This window comes from Carassius carassius, chromosome 24 (assembly GCF_963082965.1).
Source record: "Carassius carassius chromosome 24, fCarCar2.1, whole genome shotgun sequence".
Lineage (NCBI taxonomy): Eukaryota > Metazoa > Chordata > Actinopteri > Cypriniformes > Cyprinidae > Carassius > Carassius carassius.
In genome coordinates this window covers 12,153,103-12,171,528 of record NC_081778.1, presented here as the reverse complement: position 1 = coordinate 12,171,528, position 18,426 = coordinate 12,153,103, and the positions used below count along the sequence as shown (strand labels likewise).

Genomic DNA, 18,426 nt, shown 5'->3' with positions numbered 1-18,426 from the left:
TAATTCTCACATTCAGTTTTTGTGCACCTGAATTTCCTGCACGTATTCACAGTTTTGTCACATATGCATATATATATATATATATGAGTTCTTAATAAACATTTCCTTTTTTAAAAACAGAGATTTTATAATGTTTTTTGATTGTGCTGTAAATGCCTGAAGTAAATTTAGTAGAAATACTGCCAATCTCACAAGCAGCCCACATACAAAGGTTGGTTTATAATGTGTTTTTTTCATATATAAACAGCAAAGTTGTCACATACCTCATTACTCCGTGAACATTTTTTTTTCAAATGAGGGGGCTCATGAGGGAACTGCAGGGGCTTCATGAGTTGATGAAAAGCTAATTAATGAAATTAAATCTAAAACTAAAATAAATAAATTGGGTTGCGTACATCATCAAAATTAAACAGAAATCATGATATGTCTTAGTGTGATTATCACATTCAAGGATGCGATTTAATTAAGATGTGTAAAATGAAATTTTTATAATGTGTGTAAAAAATAATAAAAATAATAATAATAGTAATAAAGACCCTGTACAAGGTCTTAGTACGTTTCAGCAGCTGCAATATAAAATGTTTTCTTATTAAATTAAATGTCATATCACTCTTAAAATCCATGTCCAAATGTCCAAAACTATATGATAAAAAAATTATATGAAGTATATAAATTATTTTAAAATAAACACAATCAAACTAAAACATAAAAAAAGATAAAATATTTGATCTGTTTTGTTAAAGCCATTTGACCATTAACCAACATCAGATAATTGTGAATATGCAAATCTGTTGGTAAATTATTTAAATATTAACTTAAAATCTCAGCGTATAAGAGGTTCGGCAGACAGAATAGTTTGGGAACCCCTGACTCAATGTGCCGTCCCTTAATCGTCACATCACGCTTCTTATTTGTAATTGGCTACTGTGGCTTGATTTGGCTCCACACAGTGGGTGGAGTCTTCACTCTGATTGGTCGCCTCACTCTGACTTGATTCTGGCTCATGGGTGGAGTCTGAACTCTGAGACGATTCTGTCTCTCCTGCCTCCAGACTGGAGATACACTCAGAGGCTCTCCGTGTTTGCTGATAGGACAGACAAAGCTCCTCCCACTTCTTACGGTTGGCATCAATTCCATCTACCATTGGTTGAAGCTTCCTATTCAACTTCACAAGAGCCTATAAAATACATTACCGTCACTGTATAAAAGTGAATTAGCTGGAGTTAATTCATTTGCTTTTTCTACTTAACTCTTTTACCTCATATAATGGCTTACAAATTCCATCAATCCATTCCAGCTGAAGCACAGGAAGCTCATCTTTACGATTGCGATCAAAGATTGCCTGAATAAGCAAAATGATTTGTTTTTTTACTTTAATTGAGTTGGTTGAAATTTCAGCAAATTAAACGTAAAGCAGTATATGCAAGAATACATACAGCCGGTGTCAATTTCAGCTCTGATCTCTCCCTGTCACCTTGTTCAAAGAATTCACTGGTCACTAATTCAGCCACCTGGAATTAGAAACATAGAGATAAGACATTATTTAAATGTCCACTATGATATGTATAATTTAGCCTATATTATTATATTATTTTCTGTAGAAGTATATATATATATATATATATATATATATATATAGTTAAACTGTTTTACAAAATGTGTTTTTTTTTGTTTTGTTTTGCAGTGTCTGTCTGACCTGTTTTGAGATTTCCCACGGTCGGGTCACTGCACCCAAGTCACACGCAGTCATCAGCATAGACCTAGTATGTTTAAATATTTAGAACATTTACAAAAACAGCTCCTGGCATTTGTGTTTTGTAGACACTCACCTGAACATGTCTCTATGTTCTTCATTACTCCAGCTGAACTGCTCTGAGAGAACACACTCAAAGAACTGGGTTCTTCTTCTTTTATGTCCATGGATAATGAAGATAATGAAGAAAAAAAAGATCCAAAAAATTAATTTTACTTAATTGCAAGTTAAAGGTTTCTGTGTTCATGTTAATTTGATTTAATATTCCTTGAGGCATCTTTCAGATCTTCACCAAGCTTTCATGATCTGAAGAAAAGCGGCATAATATCACCTCTTCTGCCTCTATTCAAAGGGCGCCTCTCTGTGGCCTAAACGTAAATTACATGCATCTTGCAGAATATTTAGAGTGCTTTAAAGCTTAGGGCTACCCCTTATTGTGACTATTGAAACACATTTGCTATTCGATTCTAGTACGTACTTGAAATACAGTGTGAGATCTGTGGACAGAATTGCCTGTTTCAGTAGCTGCATCATGTTGCTGTACTCTTTAGAGGACAGATTAGCAAAAATGTTGTGTCCCTAAAATAAAAGAAGAAAAAAAAAGAGAAAAAGATGACAAATATTGCAGATTAAAGTTTTCCAGTGGTAAGGGGAGACTGGAGCAAGATGTCTAAATTGGAAAACTGCGTTACTCGATTAATCATGACAATGTGAAAAGGAAATAACATTTAATATTCCCTTTTATTTAGGGGCAAAACTATTTGGTTTGTCCTTTATAATCAGTGCTTTTATGTCCACATTTGTCTTTGATCATTTACAATGGCAGAGCTTACCTCTAATGTGAGTCAACTTATCTTTGTAAACTCTCAGTGGGGAAAAAGACATATTTCTGTGGCCATGTGCTTAATTTTAGTTGATAACTAACAGTAAAAAATTATTAGATTTATTAATTTTAGCTTTATCTAATTTTACTCTTTCCTAGAGGAGAGCTTAAATCTGTAAAGCCTGACATTCTGTATGGAATAATAGTACAAAAGTTTTTTTTTGTCATCATATTTGATACATCAGGCTTTTATGGGTAGTTTAGTATGATACAGGATATTATGAGGTAAAAAACAAAAAACAAAAACAACAACAACAACAAAAAAACACCTCAGTTTTATCCACAGGCCCAAACTAAGCAAAATATGCACTTTGGTGCAGTTGCTGATATTTCTATTATTTCTATGGCCAAAAAGTTAGATTAAATTATGACGGCTTGTTATGTAAATCAACGAGATCTTTATGACAGTATAGCGTTCTACTTACATAAAACATAACATATTTTACTTTATAATCAATAATCAGTTGCTTTAGTCCAGTAATTGCTCATTTTGAAATATTACAAGCAATATAACATTTATTCTTGTGTTTACTTTATAAAAAGCTGAAAAAAATTCACAGAGAAATATATGTTTTCCATTTTCACAACCTGTGGATTTTTTATAATTATACTAAAATGCCTTTTACATGCTAACAAATACATAAACTGTCAATCAAACAACAAAAGGCACTTAAAAGCCCATGTTTATAATTTACAGGCCTTGGATATTTGTGTGTCAAATACAGCATGAGACAGTAGACATTATAGGGTGAAGTAAAATGTGGCACAGCTTACCCCACTATCTTATGGTCTACATTAAGTGAAGTTTGGGGAAATCACACCCCTCATTCCAAGTTCTATTAGTCCTACAAAGCCCTGACTTTTCTGTTTATATAAAGCCAATCATGAAACCATAATCACTTCATGTCCCTGAGTATCATTCAAAAAGATTGTGTCTCTAAAGTTCTCTATGCATGTTCAGTCTCTGGGATTAAAAAGCAATTTCTTTCTCTCCTTGCTTCAGTGCAACTGACCCAAGAGAGGAATCTCTTTAGTTAATTGGTGTTGGTTAAAAAAGCTCAATGGATGTCTACAGGAAATCGATACAGAGCTTGGTCATGATTAACCAGCTCAGAGCTAAATCAGCCATTTATTCGAATGCTGACATCCACTTGTATTCTTTCCATCCACTGAGACATACAAATGTGGGCAGGGGTAAAATGGGTCATTTCTGCAAATCCATTACAAGAGATGTGTGAGACGGACTCCATTGCTTGACAGTATCTCTTTTAGTGAGATTCTCATTACCACTCCATTGCTTGACAATGTTCATTGTGTTCTGGAGATCCTCCTTTATACATACAGCGGAGTTCAAAAGTGTGAATAACAATTTCAGTGAAAATTCACATTTAAAAACTAACATGAATTTGTAAATATTATGTTTCATTGCTTTACTGATAGTAGCATTTGAGCTGCCTGAGCTACACAACTTTCATATCATGCACATATTCAAAATGTATCTTGCTCTTGAACAGTCTGGAATCTGAAAAATAAATCTTCTTCTGTTTTTAAAATGTCTACTTTCATTTTTAGAAATCCCCAAACCTCAATTGCTCAGTGCTGTGCCCCTCTACTGAGAACTGACCTGACAGATGTGCTAGTTCATGCTATTTGCTCACCTCACTCTGCAGGATCATAACAGCATGGTTGAAATGATGATGTTCTAGTGTAGCAGATGTTCCGTACAGCAGCGCTAGTGCTGACCCAGACCTTGAGGAGCACAACAGAGATCAGATACAGAACTATTAACACATTAGACAGTATGTTGCTGTAGGTCACAGTTGTCTTTAACATTGATAATAAAAATAAACATTTCTTAAGCACCAAATCATCGCATTAAAATGGTTTCTGAAGGATTGTGTGACACTGTAGGCTGGAGTTATGATGCCGAAAATTCAGCTTTGCATCACAGATATAAAGTACATTTTAAAATAGATTAAAACAGAAAACAGTTTCAAAATATTTCAATATTTCAAAATATTACTATTGTTGCTGTATTTGTAATCAAATATGTGCAGCCTTGGTGCATGAAGCATAAAAGTTGTTTTTTAAAAACATAAAAAAAATCTTACCAACCCCCAAACTTTAAAATGTTGGTAAATGATTTATTGTTTTTAGAATATTTCAATATTTTGACTGAAAAAACAAACAAACATCTGATTTAAGATCAAAGAATATAATGTTAAATGCAAATAATAAAATGCAACTAGTCATGTAAACTTGCATAATTAGAATAGCAAAATAAAAAAGGACTTTTTCCTTTAAAAATGAGGAGAAAACACCTACAGTATCTTTTACTGTTGTTGTTTAAAACTGTGCAGCCAATCAAACTTCACAGTATTACCACAAATCGGTCAGTAAGTAGAAGTTAGTCATTTTAGACTAGGGTTTGGCAACCTTTTGGGCATGAAGTGTAATTTTGTATTTTTCTGGTTAACCTTTGTGCCAATAAGCCCCCCACCCCCCATGTTCGGCTAGAAATCTGAATTTGATTATCATACAAATGCAGAATCTTAAATATTTCTGATGCATATTTTCATAAATTGTTTTTTTTAAACTATTCCAAATTTATTTTAATGTTTAAATTAAAATAATGGTGTTGCTAAGTGTTCCTGTAGCTCAATTGGTAGAGCACCTCGCTATCAAGCGCAAGGTTGGGGGTTCGATTCCCTGGGAACACATGGTATGTAAAAATTGATAGCTTGAATAAAATTGGATAAAAGCGTCTGCTAAATGCTTAAATTTAATTTAATTTTAATTTAAATTAGACTTTGAATAACAGATTTAGATTGTGTTCCTACTGAAACCCACTTTATGTATGAATGTTGTTGTTCACACAACACCGTCATTGTGATTTGTGTGTGTGTTTAATAGAGGTCAGCTGGTAAATGCTGTGTTGGTAAACCTCACTCCCCTGATCTCAAGAGACACACTAGCGACAGACATTAGAGTCTGCGTTCTTTAGCGTTCTCGTTAACGTGCCCGCCTCTGATGATGGCGGTCCAGGTTTAAATCCCACTAGGAACAAGAATGAGGCGGGCGGTTAGTACTGTGAGAGTTACATTGGTGCCGTGACCCGGGTGGGAGTGAGGTTCAGGGGGAGAGTGTAACAGAAGTCAGCTGGAAAGTGTTGTGCCCTTTGTGGTCTTTAGCATTCTTGTTAGTCCTGCCTCCCATGCTAGTGACCTCAGAACAAGAACGATGCAGGGTTTTTAGGACCGGAGGAGCTAAATATGGAATGTTAAGAACTTTGTATACCGACCTTAAAAAAAATTGTAGTGGGAATTTATTTATTTCTATGAGCAACAAATGCACAATGAACTGTAAGCTGTCATGCTCTCAATTGCATAGCATGACTGAACCTATGTGAACGCAAGAAGCAACATTGATTTGAAGGGCTCGTGTACACAGCGGTTGCACCTGGTTCACTGGAGGTACGCACATCTGTAGACTAGTGCAGGTTAGTTTGCACACTTTAATAGTATTATAGCTCCTAACAGGCTGTGCGACTATGAGAAATAATTACCTCAAAATGTACATCAGAATGTAGTTTTCCCTATTGCTCATGTGCCTGTGATTATCTCTCTATGTGCCAAATTTGGCACACATGGGTTGCCAACCCCTGTATTAGACGGATGCCAACATTAATAGGTTAGATGATATGCCTTATTTATGAACACCATGAATTACTTTCCATTTAGATTACAATTTTGGTACTGTATTGGGTCATCATTTGATGTTCAATGTAAAATCTTGGCTAAACATGCTAAGCCTAGTTTACATTGACTGACTTTTCACTCACTTTGCCTGAAAGGCGTTATTTGTGCCACGATGGTCCAGGTCATGGCAGAAACACCCCACCATAAGAGCGAGAGTCTCTGTGTCTGTCAGTATCTCCTGGAACCCAGTAGTCTGGACCACAACAGAGAAACTTACTACTACAAATCCTCCAATTCAGTGATTAAATCAAGGCTTGAAAGATCATTATTGATTTACATTGCATTTACAGCCATTAACTGAGAATATCATTACAGGCATTGTTCCCTCAAAAAATTTAAGTCTTGTTATTATTTACTGCCAATAACACTTGTTCCAAACTTGTATGACTTTCTTTTCTCTGTTGAATACCGGAGGTATAGAAGTGGATTTGGACAGGGACTGTAAAGCGCAAAAAACAAACAAACAAACAAAAAAACACCTTAAAACCATTATAAAGGTAATCTATTTGACTTGTGTACAACATAGTCAAACAATAGCTTTGTGTGTGGAACAGCCAATTCAAGCCATTATTCACAAAAAAATACTGCCTTTCCTCGTGAAAAATAAATGCCCTTTACATTTTTTATTGAATTTTAATTTGTAATGCAAATAACTTACTTGAAAGAATACACTGGCAGGATTATAGCCTGTTTTGTTTTGTTTTGTTTTATTTCATATGCCTTTGTTGCGTTGGATCCCGTTTCTATGGTTTCTGATTAGCCTGCACCTGTTTCTGTTCTCCCTGATTACACTCCGTGTATATTTAAGGCCTGTGTTTCCTTAGCTCTGGTCCGTTCTTGTCCATGTAAAGGTGCTGTTTTCTGTTTTCTTGGTGTTAGTGAATCATGGCTCGCACTTCACCATCTGCCCAGCGGTGGACATCGCCAACCCCACTTCTGATCCTGAGCCCAACCAGCCATCTTCCCACCGCATGAAGCAATCGCCTGAACCCACCCTAGACGGAGAGGCAGAGCCTGCTGCGAATCACAAGCCAGCGTAAAAGGAAGCGACTGATCGGGTCCCCCTCTCTGCCTCCAATGTCACCCTGGCACTCTGTCCACTTGGCTCCACCTGGGTCTCCATCTCAATCACTCGTCCCCATGGTGTTGTCAAGTGCTTCTACACCATGGCTCCTCGCTCCCTTGACTCCACCCTGGGACCTGGCTCTTGGCTCCTCCCTGGCTCCTCCCTGGCTCTTCCCTCCATCATCACCATCATCCTGGCTCTTCACCTGCTTCTAATTTCACTTCCTTTATATTTAAGCCCTGTGCTTCCGTAGTTCTTCTGTTCTCGTCTACTTACTGCAACCCTATGTGACATACTAACACATACAGATGCTAACTGAATGTAATGTTTTGGGCACATAAACAGTACATGCTTGGTAATTGCAAATAAATGCATTATAGTTCAAATGTATTAATTAAAATTATTTTAGCTGAACTTTAGAGTGCTGCTTAGAACATCTTTTAAATCTTTATATGCAGTTTCCTAATTACTTATATTGTCTTTGAAATATGGTTATTGCCAATGTACTGACAAGCATTAATGGTAAACTACAATGTTCTTGTATAAGGTAATTTCTGTTAAAACTAGTATCTTTCAGAATAATCCAATCAAAGTTATATTACAAATTGTCCTTGCTATTCCAAGCCTTTTAGTGGGGTAAGCGGGTGTTTGTTGTCAAATGTTCAGAAGACGTGAAATAAAGTGCACGCATCTGTAATAAAACGTCCCTCACACGGCTCCGGGAGCCCCCTGTTTTTGTAAGATAAATATCCAGATTTCAAACGTAATAAACAGTTTTTCTCTCACTTCTGCAGACTGTTGGGAACCAGAAGACGTGAAGGTGGATGTCGTAGTTCGTCGGCACTGCGTGATTAGTGACGAGCGCAGATAGAACAAAACAAAATGATCACAAATTATAAGCACAAAACAAGGATTTGTAAAGAAAAACGTCAGAGGATTTCAAAACAAGCAAAGAGGAGACTGGTCTTCTGGCCATCCTCCTGCTAGACTTCCGGTTCCCAACAGTCAGAAGAAGTGAGAAAAGTGTGTGTGATGTTTGAAATCTGGATATTTATCTTACAAAAACGCATGGATTCGCTACAGGGGGCCTTTATTCGCAGGGGGCCTATTTCACAAGGTTTTGCAATAATGGTCATCATTCACTGTGTGGAAAAGGACAGCTTATGTTCTACTATTATGCTGCACAGAAGAAGAAAGTCATACAGGTTTTGACCAAACATGAGAGCGATTAAATGATGACTTTCATTCATAAGTGAATCGATCATCATCTGTGACTTACGGTGATCATAACAAACATGCACTGTGAGACGTTGAAGGCATGCCTCCAGTTGTGATAAGCTACGGTGCGGTAGTTCTTCCTCACGGTAAGCAGCCAGCGACACAGCACCTGAGAAGGGAAAAAAACGCACATGATAGTATTCACACCATAGCTCCAGACCCTCCCAACTGTGTTCCAGGAACAAGCCTGCAGCACAGTCTCTCACCAATCCATTACCCAGCCCTCCCTGCTTCACATAGCATACATATGTAAGCAGCATTTCACTCTTCCAGTCAGTAGGGTTGTCTTTTCACCCATGGTGATTGCCTCACCTCATAATCAATTTTGAATTTCTGTACGACACCAAGCTCCAAAAACATCCGCAGGGAGGCAGTGATCATGGCGTCATTGTCCAGAGAAAAGTCATTAAAGTGGAACTCGTCGATCCCGAGCTCACTGCTTAGGGGAATCTTAGCAGCCTGAGAGAAGAGAGGGGACAATCTCAGCAACTCCAATAGCAAGGCACTTAAACACCAGTGCGGAGCCTGATCCACTGAGGGTTTAGACAGACATATATTACATTCTATATTACGTATATTACACTCTGCCGTTTCAATTATTAATACTCCAACTCTCTGTCTGAGATTCTGAGACCCACCATCTATAAATTTCTAAGAAACGTTGGGGACTGAGATGTTTTTTACACATCTGTTGCTCTAATGTATGAGTTTAATTTGGAGTTTTCATCACGTCTCTCAGGAGAAGAAGTTTAAACATTCTATATGCTACTGATCTGTGAATCTTTAAGGGTGTGTTGCATCACATTTTGCAACACTACTCTATACAATAAGTTGTAATGTAGTTGAGGTTCAATTCATATGCGCTTTATTACATTACATCAAAGTACCTAAATATTTCTAATATTTATAAAAAAATAAATAAAAAAATCTAGAATTCTTATTGAATAAACAAATTGTCAAATTGTAAATTACAAATTATAAAAAGAGTAAGTAGTTTTGCTCAAATAGTTTTTAGTAAAAAGCTGCACTTTTGCTATATTTATAGTTAGCTTAATTGCTGTGCAATTAAAAAAAAAAAAAAGATACATATAATATTTTTTGTTGTTCTTCTGATGCATTTTTTATTAAGAAATACACTACAATTCAAGTCTCTTATGCTCAACAAAGCTGCATTTGAAAAAACAAAAAAACAGTAAAATAGCATACAAATAATTCAGTAAAAAGAGTTATATCGTGAATATCTTTTATTATTTATTATTATTATTATTATTATTATTATTATTTCTTCATTATTATTATTATTTTATTTATTTATATTCCTTCATTCTTCAGTATCTCATTATCTTATCTATCAATCATTCTTATATGCAGATTTGTTGCTCAAGAAACATTTCTTACTACTATGTTGAAACAGTTGTGCAGCTTTATGTTTTTGGGGAAACCGTGATACATTTTTTCAAGATTCTTTGATTAATAGAAAGTTCAAAAGAACAATATTCGAAATAGAAATCTTTATAACATTGTAAATGTCTGTATTATTCTCTGAAAGGTATAGAGAATATATAACTGGTCAAAAATGTTAACGCATGTAACAAATTGTTTTACATATAAATAATGAATTTAAAACAGTAGTATATTTTCAGTGCTGATGCATCTAGTTTGTATGGACTTAATTTCCATATTTTATCTTACCTTCAGTCGATCAACTTCTGCCTTGGAGCATGTAGCATGATAGGACAGCATCTGGGAAAAGACAGAAACAACAATAAACTATGCACGTAATATAACCATACCACACATGCACAATAAATTATTTCTACTGGTCTGACAGATTTATATGCAGGGAAAAAAATGTAGCTGTTATGTTAATGAGCAGTTAAAAACATAAAAAGAAAACAGCAATAAGAGATATTACTCACATCTAGAGCCACAGACTGCTTGGCCCAAGTCTTTTTCACTTGGTTGTACATCATTGTGTTGTTAATGCCCAGACCACAGAAAATAACAAATGCCTGTGAGGAACATCGGAAATGAAAATTACTCATGCTTATGATTTATGAAAGCATGAGTACTGTAAGTAAATATGTAATCCTCTAATTCACTTGTAAACTATTGATTGGTAATTTTTATGCCAACATCAAATGTTTGAATAAAGTCACACCTCAAATAATCTTTGATCTGCATCATTAAATGTCTTCCTGTCCAAGCGATTCAGAATCTGTGCAACACCTAATGAAAGTAGGATGTTATTTGAATTGTTTTTGTGGGTTTGTATATAAGCAATTAAGCACTTGTGTCGGGAAACTCACCTATAATCTGATGTGTCCGATTCCAGATAGGGACACATAAAACTGATCTGATATGGAAACCAGAAGCCTGGTCCGCCTGAGTAAGAAACACAATGCTTGCATGATACATGTGTGTTTTTGAGTACATACGGGTTCCTATATATGCTTAAAGGTGATTACACCATTGAGAAAAAGAAGTACACTTCATTAAATTAAATGTGTTCTTGCAGTGTACTTTAAATCTTAAAAGTATCTAAAAAATCTGTACTTGCATGAATATTAGTTGGAGATTATGAGCTGAACACAGGCAGTTTACGCTCTTCTGTGTCAGCCGCGCCACAAGGTTGTGCTGTTTTCTTTCAAATCAAAGCGTAAATATACGGAAAAACGTATCCTTGTGTCGCCGCTGATACAGAAGAGCGTACGATCCAAATATCTTAAACTGTGTTCCGAAGATGAACGAAATTTTTTACGGGTTTGGAATGATATGGGGGTAATTGTTTCATTTTGGGATGGCGTATCCCTTTAAGTATATTACAGTTTTTCTCAGTTGCTTTGGTACATTTCTCGAATCATTTCTCAAAACAACTCGTACAGAGTTGAGCAAAACACCATGGATTACCTGCAAAAGCCAGTCTCCTGCTCAAAATCCTTTATTCATCTCTCAAAAATAAATATCTGTGTCAATGAACATGCCAGTGCCACCAGAATGACAAGTCCTTGTGTCATAGTTTATGGATAAATCAAATCGCTTAGTCATTTTGTCAGTATAACAGAGGGATGTTCTGATGTAAACTATGGCAACATTTTGGATGACAGTTACTGTATTGAACAATATACCATATGTTTATGTATGCCATATATCCATTTCAAATGTACAAATTTACACATTACTGTATGTGGGATATTGATTGAAAGAGACTGGATAGATTTCCCAGTTACACTTTTACTAGTGGTCTGACCAAAAAAAAAAAAACCTTTACAATGTCATTGTGATATAGAAAAGGTTGTCCTCTGTCAATACAGTATATGCTTTCTAACTGAAGATTCATGAGATGAACCTTTGAGCTGTTTCAGAGAAATGGTTTATCATTGGTTTATGATCTACATTCTCTACATTTGTAAAGATTCACTTGCACAATTCATGCCAAATTGACAAAAAGTCTAATAATAATGTGTAAAAATAAAAATTAAAAGTGTGCTTGGCAGTTTATGACAACTTGATTAACCATTTTGCATTTAATGACTTATACGATGAACTAGAGACTAGATGTTTTGAGGGGTAATATTGCACAGAAAACTGTATAATACATTTTGAGCAACATGACATTAGCAACTGATAATGTAGGAAACCACAGATAAATGTGCATGATCAATTGCATGAATGTACAAAAGCAATCGCAGCTTGTTCAAAAGAATGAGAAACTGGTTTTATGATGTGTATAAATGACTAGATGATGTGGAGGTTGTACAAGTAGTTTTGAGAATTTCATTTCTGATTTGAGAAATGCACCAAAGTGACTGAGAAAAAACTTTTTTTTACTATTTAATACTTTTTTAAGTATGCTCAATTGTACTTCTTTTAGCATTGGCACACTAAATTACTGCTGCATGTGACAGACTGCACTTTCGATCGGACCAAGCAATCAAACCAATGCGAAACCGGTCTTAGTGGGTGTGTTCTGCTCACCTCAGCATCAAAGCGGGGATCCTGACAGACGTCACTGATGTTAACAGGCAGCCCAGTTGATGCTACCAACTCAGCAATGCTGTTATTGATCAGCCAGTCCGAGCAAGACACCTTCTCCATGCTGACTTTGTCAAATGCACCCACATACACACAAACACACATACTGAGCCTAGTATTCATTATTGAACATTCCTCTTAGATTACATATGCTAAAAGTACACATGTAGCAGTTTGTCATAGTATTAAAAGTCCTGCTGTTCTCACCTGATGTCATGATCAACGTTGCACAGTGGAGACATGAGTTCAAACGTCTGGGAGAACTTGACTACCTATAAACACAGCAAGAGAACAACTAGATTTTTAAATATCTCAAGCAAATGTGGGTAGTGTAAAACATTTGCTCAAAATGTCATTTTCAGGTCATTGCTTAGGTGTTCAGAGCTTTTTTTTTGTCCACTGCTATTTACAGTAGTTGCTAGGGTTTTCTGGGTGGTTGAGATATGATTGCTTACTGGTTTCAAGATATATTGTGATATTCTGGTATCTATATGGCTGTATGGCTTGGGTCCATCTTTTAAATATAAGTCTGAGGTGTATTTACAACCAGTTTTATTGTTCATCAGTCATTATAAATCTGATTGCTTATAAATGCATGAGTTGAGCTAGAAGTGTGGTTGATACATTATTTGAAAACCGCATATATAATGACTATTTTAAATTAATTACAGATTTTTACCAGATAATATATAATATTTGTTAGACTGATTATCCAATCCAGCAATATTGTAATGAACTCAAATTTAGCAATAATAACATTTCTGACTAATTTATCTTTAAATAAATGTATTAATTTTGGGTTTTTTAATAATTTCATTTGTGTTTTTAAAACTATATACAATTATATTAATAGCTATGTTTCAATATTTAATTGTTATTGTATCGGGGCATGTGTTTTTGTTCTAATGTTTATCTGTTTCCTTCCAATATTGTTAAAAAAAGACATTTCTGACAAAAAAAAGCGAACAGTTAATTTTATGTCATATTCAACATGCAGACACTGAGCATCACCTGTATAACACTATTTTCCTTGCTTCTCATCAGGTGTGCAACAACTTCTATGATAACACTGGACTAACAAGTGCTGAAGCATGGTGCCCTCTACTGGATGAATGGTATATATAATCAGTGACAGCTATGCACGGAATACAGCAGTCACCTGCAAAGAAAAAGCACAGACTGCTGTTCCTTTAAGTCTACCTTTATAGAGCACTACAGTGATGACGTATTTTATTTAGGCCAGCCCAGAAGTTAACATCACCCAGGTTCCCAAAAGGATTTTTCCACTATCTTTTGGATTCTTGTAGAAAAGCTGAATTAGTTAAGATTGGTGGAAGGTGGAATGCATAGAGAAAGATAAGAAAACACTGAAGAATAAGGATGGACCACATTCATGCCAGAAAAAAGAAAAGGAAATCTAAAAAGCGATCTCACTGGAGAATGGATGTCTTCTAGCAGAAGCACAGAGCAGCGCTCACACTGAAGCAATGTCAGCGCACGCTGCATGATCTTTCTCACGATCTTCTCCAGGTCCGTCTGCTCCTCAAACAGATCATTCACCACCTCCAGCAGGGCCTTCAGGAACAGCAACAGCTCGAAATGTATTCAGATAACACAGGCCTTCAAGCGGATTAATAAATATTTGAAACCTTGAGACCTGAGGACTGTAAACAAGCTCACAAAATCAAGCAACACACTGTCTGAGACGTCTAGAAGTCTAGATGCAGATTTTGAATCAGTCTGAAAAACTGAGTTTTATTCAGCAACACTTCTGCAGGTCTTGACTCACCCTGCTCCTCTCGTACTCCTTGCGGGATTCGGAGAAGAGTTTGGCATTGGAGATCGATATTCCGCAGAACGGTAGATACATTTGCAGCACCTGTAGAGAGAAGTGTGATGCTTTAAAAGCTTCAGTCTGATGGATGCATGACGGTGAGATATTGAGAGGGGGAAAAAACAACAACGGCAAAAGAACTGGAGGCATAACATCAGTTCATCAGTTTATTTCTAGGGCATTTATAACATCACAGCCTGTGTATCTGCTTCCAGAGCTGCTTGGCATAAATAATTCTAAAGAGAAATTATTTGCTATTAATTACTATCTATAAAGAGCTGTTTTGAAGTAGCGATGAAAGTGAAAGGGATGAGATGTGTGGGTACAGACTGCCTCGTGTCCAGAGACTGCAGAACTGGATCCGCTGTACTGAAACTTAAGAGCTTATTCTGAGGTATGGCATACACATGTGTTGTTTTAGCCAATGATGACCTCAATTTTGAGAAATTACTGGTAGGAAAGCAACACAGCAGGTGAATTTGCCCATGAAGGCCACTTCAAGGAAGGGTCGCCATTACAAGGGGTGTTCCAAATGAAAGTAAACAACCGAATCCTTTCCCGAAGGGCTCTTTCATAAAAGTTATATGTGATGGTCACTTCAGTTAACATATAGACAGAATAATTCCAGATGTTTTCTTTTATTGCAATATTTTACACACCTTTTCGTCATGTCATCAGATCTTGTTTTTATACATGCAGTCATAAAATAAATATGCAAAATCACCTGTTATGCTCCTGTTTCTAAGGTTATGAATAAAGAATTAAGTTTCAAATATGAATAACTCATTTTCTAAATCTATAACTATTGTACTCCAGCATGGCAGGATATTAGCCAAGGTGCTAATTCATAAATTAATCTTTTGATTTAGCACAGCAATTACATTCACACTCTAGAGTTTCATTAGCAGTTAAAGTTTGGGCAATATAGTAATAGGCATCTAGAGAATGTGAACGGCTATAAATCCAGCAGCTGGAGCAGATACTTTAGAATATAATATCAGCATGAAGCCAAAAGAAAAGGAGAGCAAAGCTTACTGTACCTTCTCATCATCCTCGGTGAATGGAGTTCCGCTAGGGTTCTTGTTGATGGCCTGCACTACACCGATGACTTCACCGACACTGTTGCGGATGGTCATGCACAGAATGGACTGAGTCTTATAGCCCGTCAGCTTATCAATTTCATCATTGAACCGATGGTCCTACACAATACACAGGAGGCACAACAATGTGGCTCAATGCAAAAATCAATCACTGTATTATAACAGAAAATAATTGGTGTTTTGATTTATTATATTTATTTATTACATTTTCTAATGTTATTTTTAAAGACATCTTTTTTAAAATGTAACATCACTCCCAGCTCCACTTATGTGCTTTACCTTATTCAAATCTATAACTCAAGATGATTTGAAAAATAGTGCAGTAACACTTTCTTTTACAGTGTTCTTGTTACAAGTTACCTGTACTTAATATAATAACAGTAAATTTTGCATAAATACGTGCAATTAACCCTAAAACAAATCTAATTTCAACCATATATTAAGTACATGTTGTTATTTAATATTAACCAGTATGTAATTACACTGTAACAATGACACCTTAAAAAGTGTTACCAAAAAAATGTGAATTTTTCTAACTTCACTTTAACTTTATAGAAATGGGTAAGAGGAAAAACTACTTAAAAAATAAATAAATATATATATATATATTTGTTGTATTTCAGATTAATGTTGTAGCATATTAATTGACTTATTTGGGTTGGGGATAAACATTAATTGCCACTAACTTTTATGTAAAAAGCATAAAATTCCAACTGAATGCTATGGGATAGTGGCAAATTCATTGCACTACATTAATGGATCTCCTCTGACCACAGTGCACTAGGGAAGGCTTGCCTGTGGCCATGATATAATGATGTGTACACACGACTGGTAGTTTGTATTTGAAAATGGGTAAACAGTCAACCTTTTGACATAATCAAAATAATCAGACAGCGATTCCAAGCCTTGGCTGCAGAAACTGTAGAAATCACAAATCTCTGAAGGCACTTGTCACACCATGTCTATTCTATCCTCCACATTAGTGTGTCATGTTTATGCTATAGCTGTAAACATGAGAACACAATAAAACCCACACTGACATACAGGCATGAGTAAACTGTATATTGAAGATAGATTTTACCGGAATAATTGAACTTGGAGCCAGCAGTTATGTGTCTTTTAAATGTTATGTGTTGGCCAAAACATTGAGACTTTTGTGCCAACTCTTAAAATCTTGTAATTTCATAACTATTTTACTTCTTGAATGTATCTAAAAAGTCTATAATAGACTATTTTTAATGGCAGGCTCCATAGTGACATCTTAACCCAATATGTTCCCCTAGCAGGTCAAATGAATTGTTTCTTGCATGTGCAGTAACGGTGGAAATGTTCGATAGCTTTTATGTACCCAAGATCTACTGTATGTGCCTACATTATACTCAAAAATAGACCCGATAAATATTCACTGTAAAAATTACAAATTGTGACCCCGGGCTCCCCAATAACTATTAACCTTCAGCCTTTTGTAAACCATCAACCACCCCATTAATTCGTAACCTGACTGTGTGATTGCTAGTAGAGTTTCATGTCTACCTCGTATGCGTTCGGGATGTTGACGGTTTCTCCGTGTTCTGCTACATAACCTATGATACCTTTTCCCCACGGGACCTGCACCTCGTTTGAGTCCAGAGTGCTTGAAGAGGGTCGCACTGTCGTACCCGAGTGCACATCAAAAAATTTGGAGACCAGTGTTCTCTTATGAGACGGTCCCTCCACTAGGAAAAGCGAACACCTGTCTGCGTTCACCATGATGCAGACATTGATAAGAATCTTGTAGCTGAGGTTCGTCATGTCAAGTTCGTTAGAAATGTCCTTAACCAGCTCGAGGAAGAACTCCCTCTCGTTGGACTCTTTGAGTCTGTATTTGAAGTCAATGGCGCTGGATGCATATTGAGGCACGTTCACCCGGGACTCGAGCAGCGCGCTCAAGATGTGCGCCGTGGTCGGTGGTAACGAGCTGGCTTTCCGCAGGAGCGCACGCCGTCGCATACTCGACTGGGACTCGTGAGCCTTGAGACTGACGTGCTCGTCGTAGGTCCGGTGCGCTGTCATCGCTTTGGAGCGGGCGAAGTTCCTGCGGAGCTCCATGTGGGACGATCTGCGCTTCAGTCCGTCGGGATTCGTGGGCCAGAAGGGATCTCTCGCGACCCCGCGTTTCTCCTCCACCGGAGAGGTTTTGGACGGCTGATGCTCTTTGAGCCATCTGCTCAGGGTGTCACATTTTCCCTTCCTGAGGAGATATTCCTCAAAAAGCTCAGGATGGCAATCCAAAAATGCCTCCACGTCGGAAAAATCAAAAGTTGTCATGTCGCTAGCCGATAAGCCACAGCCAAAGTGTTCAGGAGTCGTTTACAGTAATGCTCAGCTGACTGTACTGCTGCACACACTTCACACATCCATCTGCCATTTACATATCACTGACATCCAGCCTTCCTCCTCACACAGTCTTTTATGAGGCTCGTGGAGTTGACTGTGAAATAAATAATTAAATGTAACTGATGCGCGATGACGTTTAAATATAATGAGCAATTTGTTCAAGCAATTGGCTTGAAAAAAGTAAGACGCAGATTTTCTCCGGGAGGGAGCTAAATAAACATGAGAGCAAAAGAATCGTTGTCTGTTCAGTGTCTGTGACTGAAAATGGGTGTTTCTTTTTGTTTCTGGTGGAAGTTTAATGAATCTTTTTTTTTTTTGCTCTTTTATGCAGTATGTGTGTGTG

The 18,426-nt window shown here is 36.6% G+C and overlaps 1 protein-coding gene across 1 annotated transcript; it reads right to left on the bottom strand.

Annotated features, from left to right (window-relative positions):
• Window positions 1-360: 360 nt before the first annotated feature.
• Window positions 361-18,125, bottom strand: LOC132102825 (dual 3',5'-cyclic-AMP and -GMP phosphodiesterase 11A-like). Its single transcript, XM_059507499.1, has 20 exons — window positions 17,241-18,125; window positions 15,648-15,806; window positions 14,563-14,652; window positions 14,208-14,348; window positions 12,981-13,045; window positions 12,717-12,837; window positions 11,048-11,123; window positions 10,900-10,967; window positions 10,658-10,750; window positions 10,431-10,481; window positions 9,051-9,197; window positions 8,740-8,847; window positions 6,478-6,587; window positions 4,295-4,385; window positions 2,232-2,332; window positions 1,830-1,907; window positions 1,697-1,760; window positions 1,437-1,511; window positions 1,259-1,342; window positions 361-1,177 (listed from the first exon to the last, which is right to left on the bottom strand). Exons 1-20 carry the CDS (start codon window positions 18,012-18,014, stop codon window positions 908-910), a joined length of 2,766 nt encoding a protein of 921 aa, XP_059363482.1. The 5' UTR covers window positions 18,015-18,125; the 3' UTR covers window positions 361-907.
• Window positions 18,126-18,426: the final 301 nt, after the last annotated feature.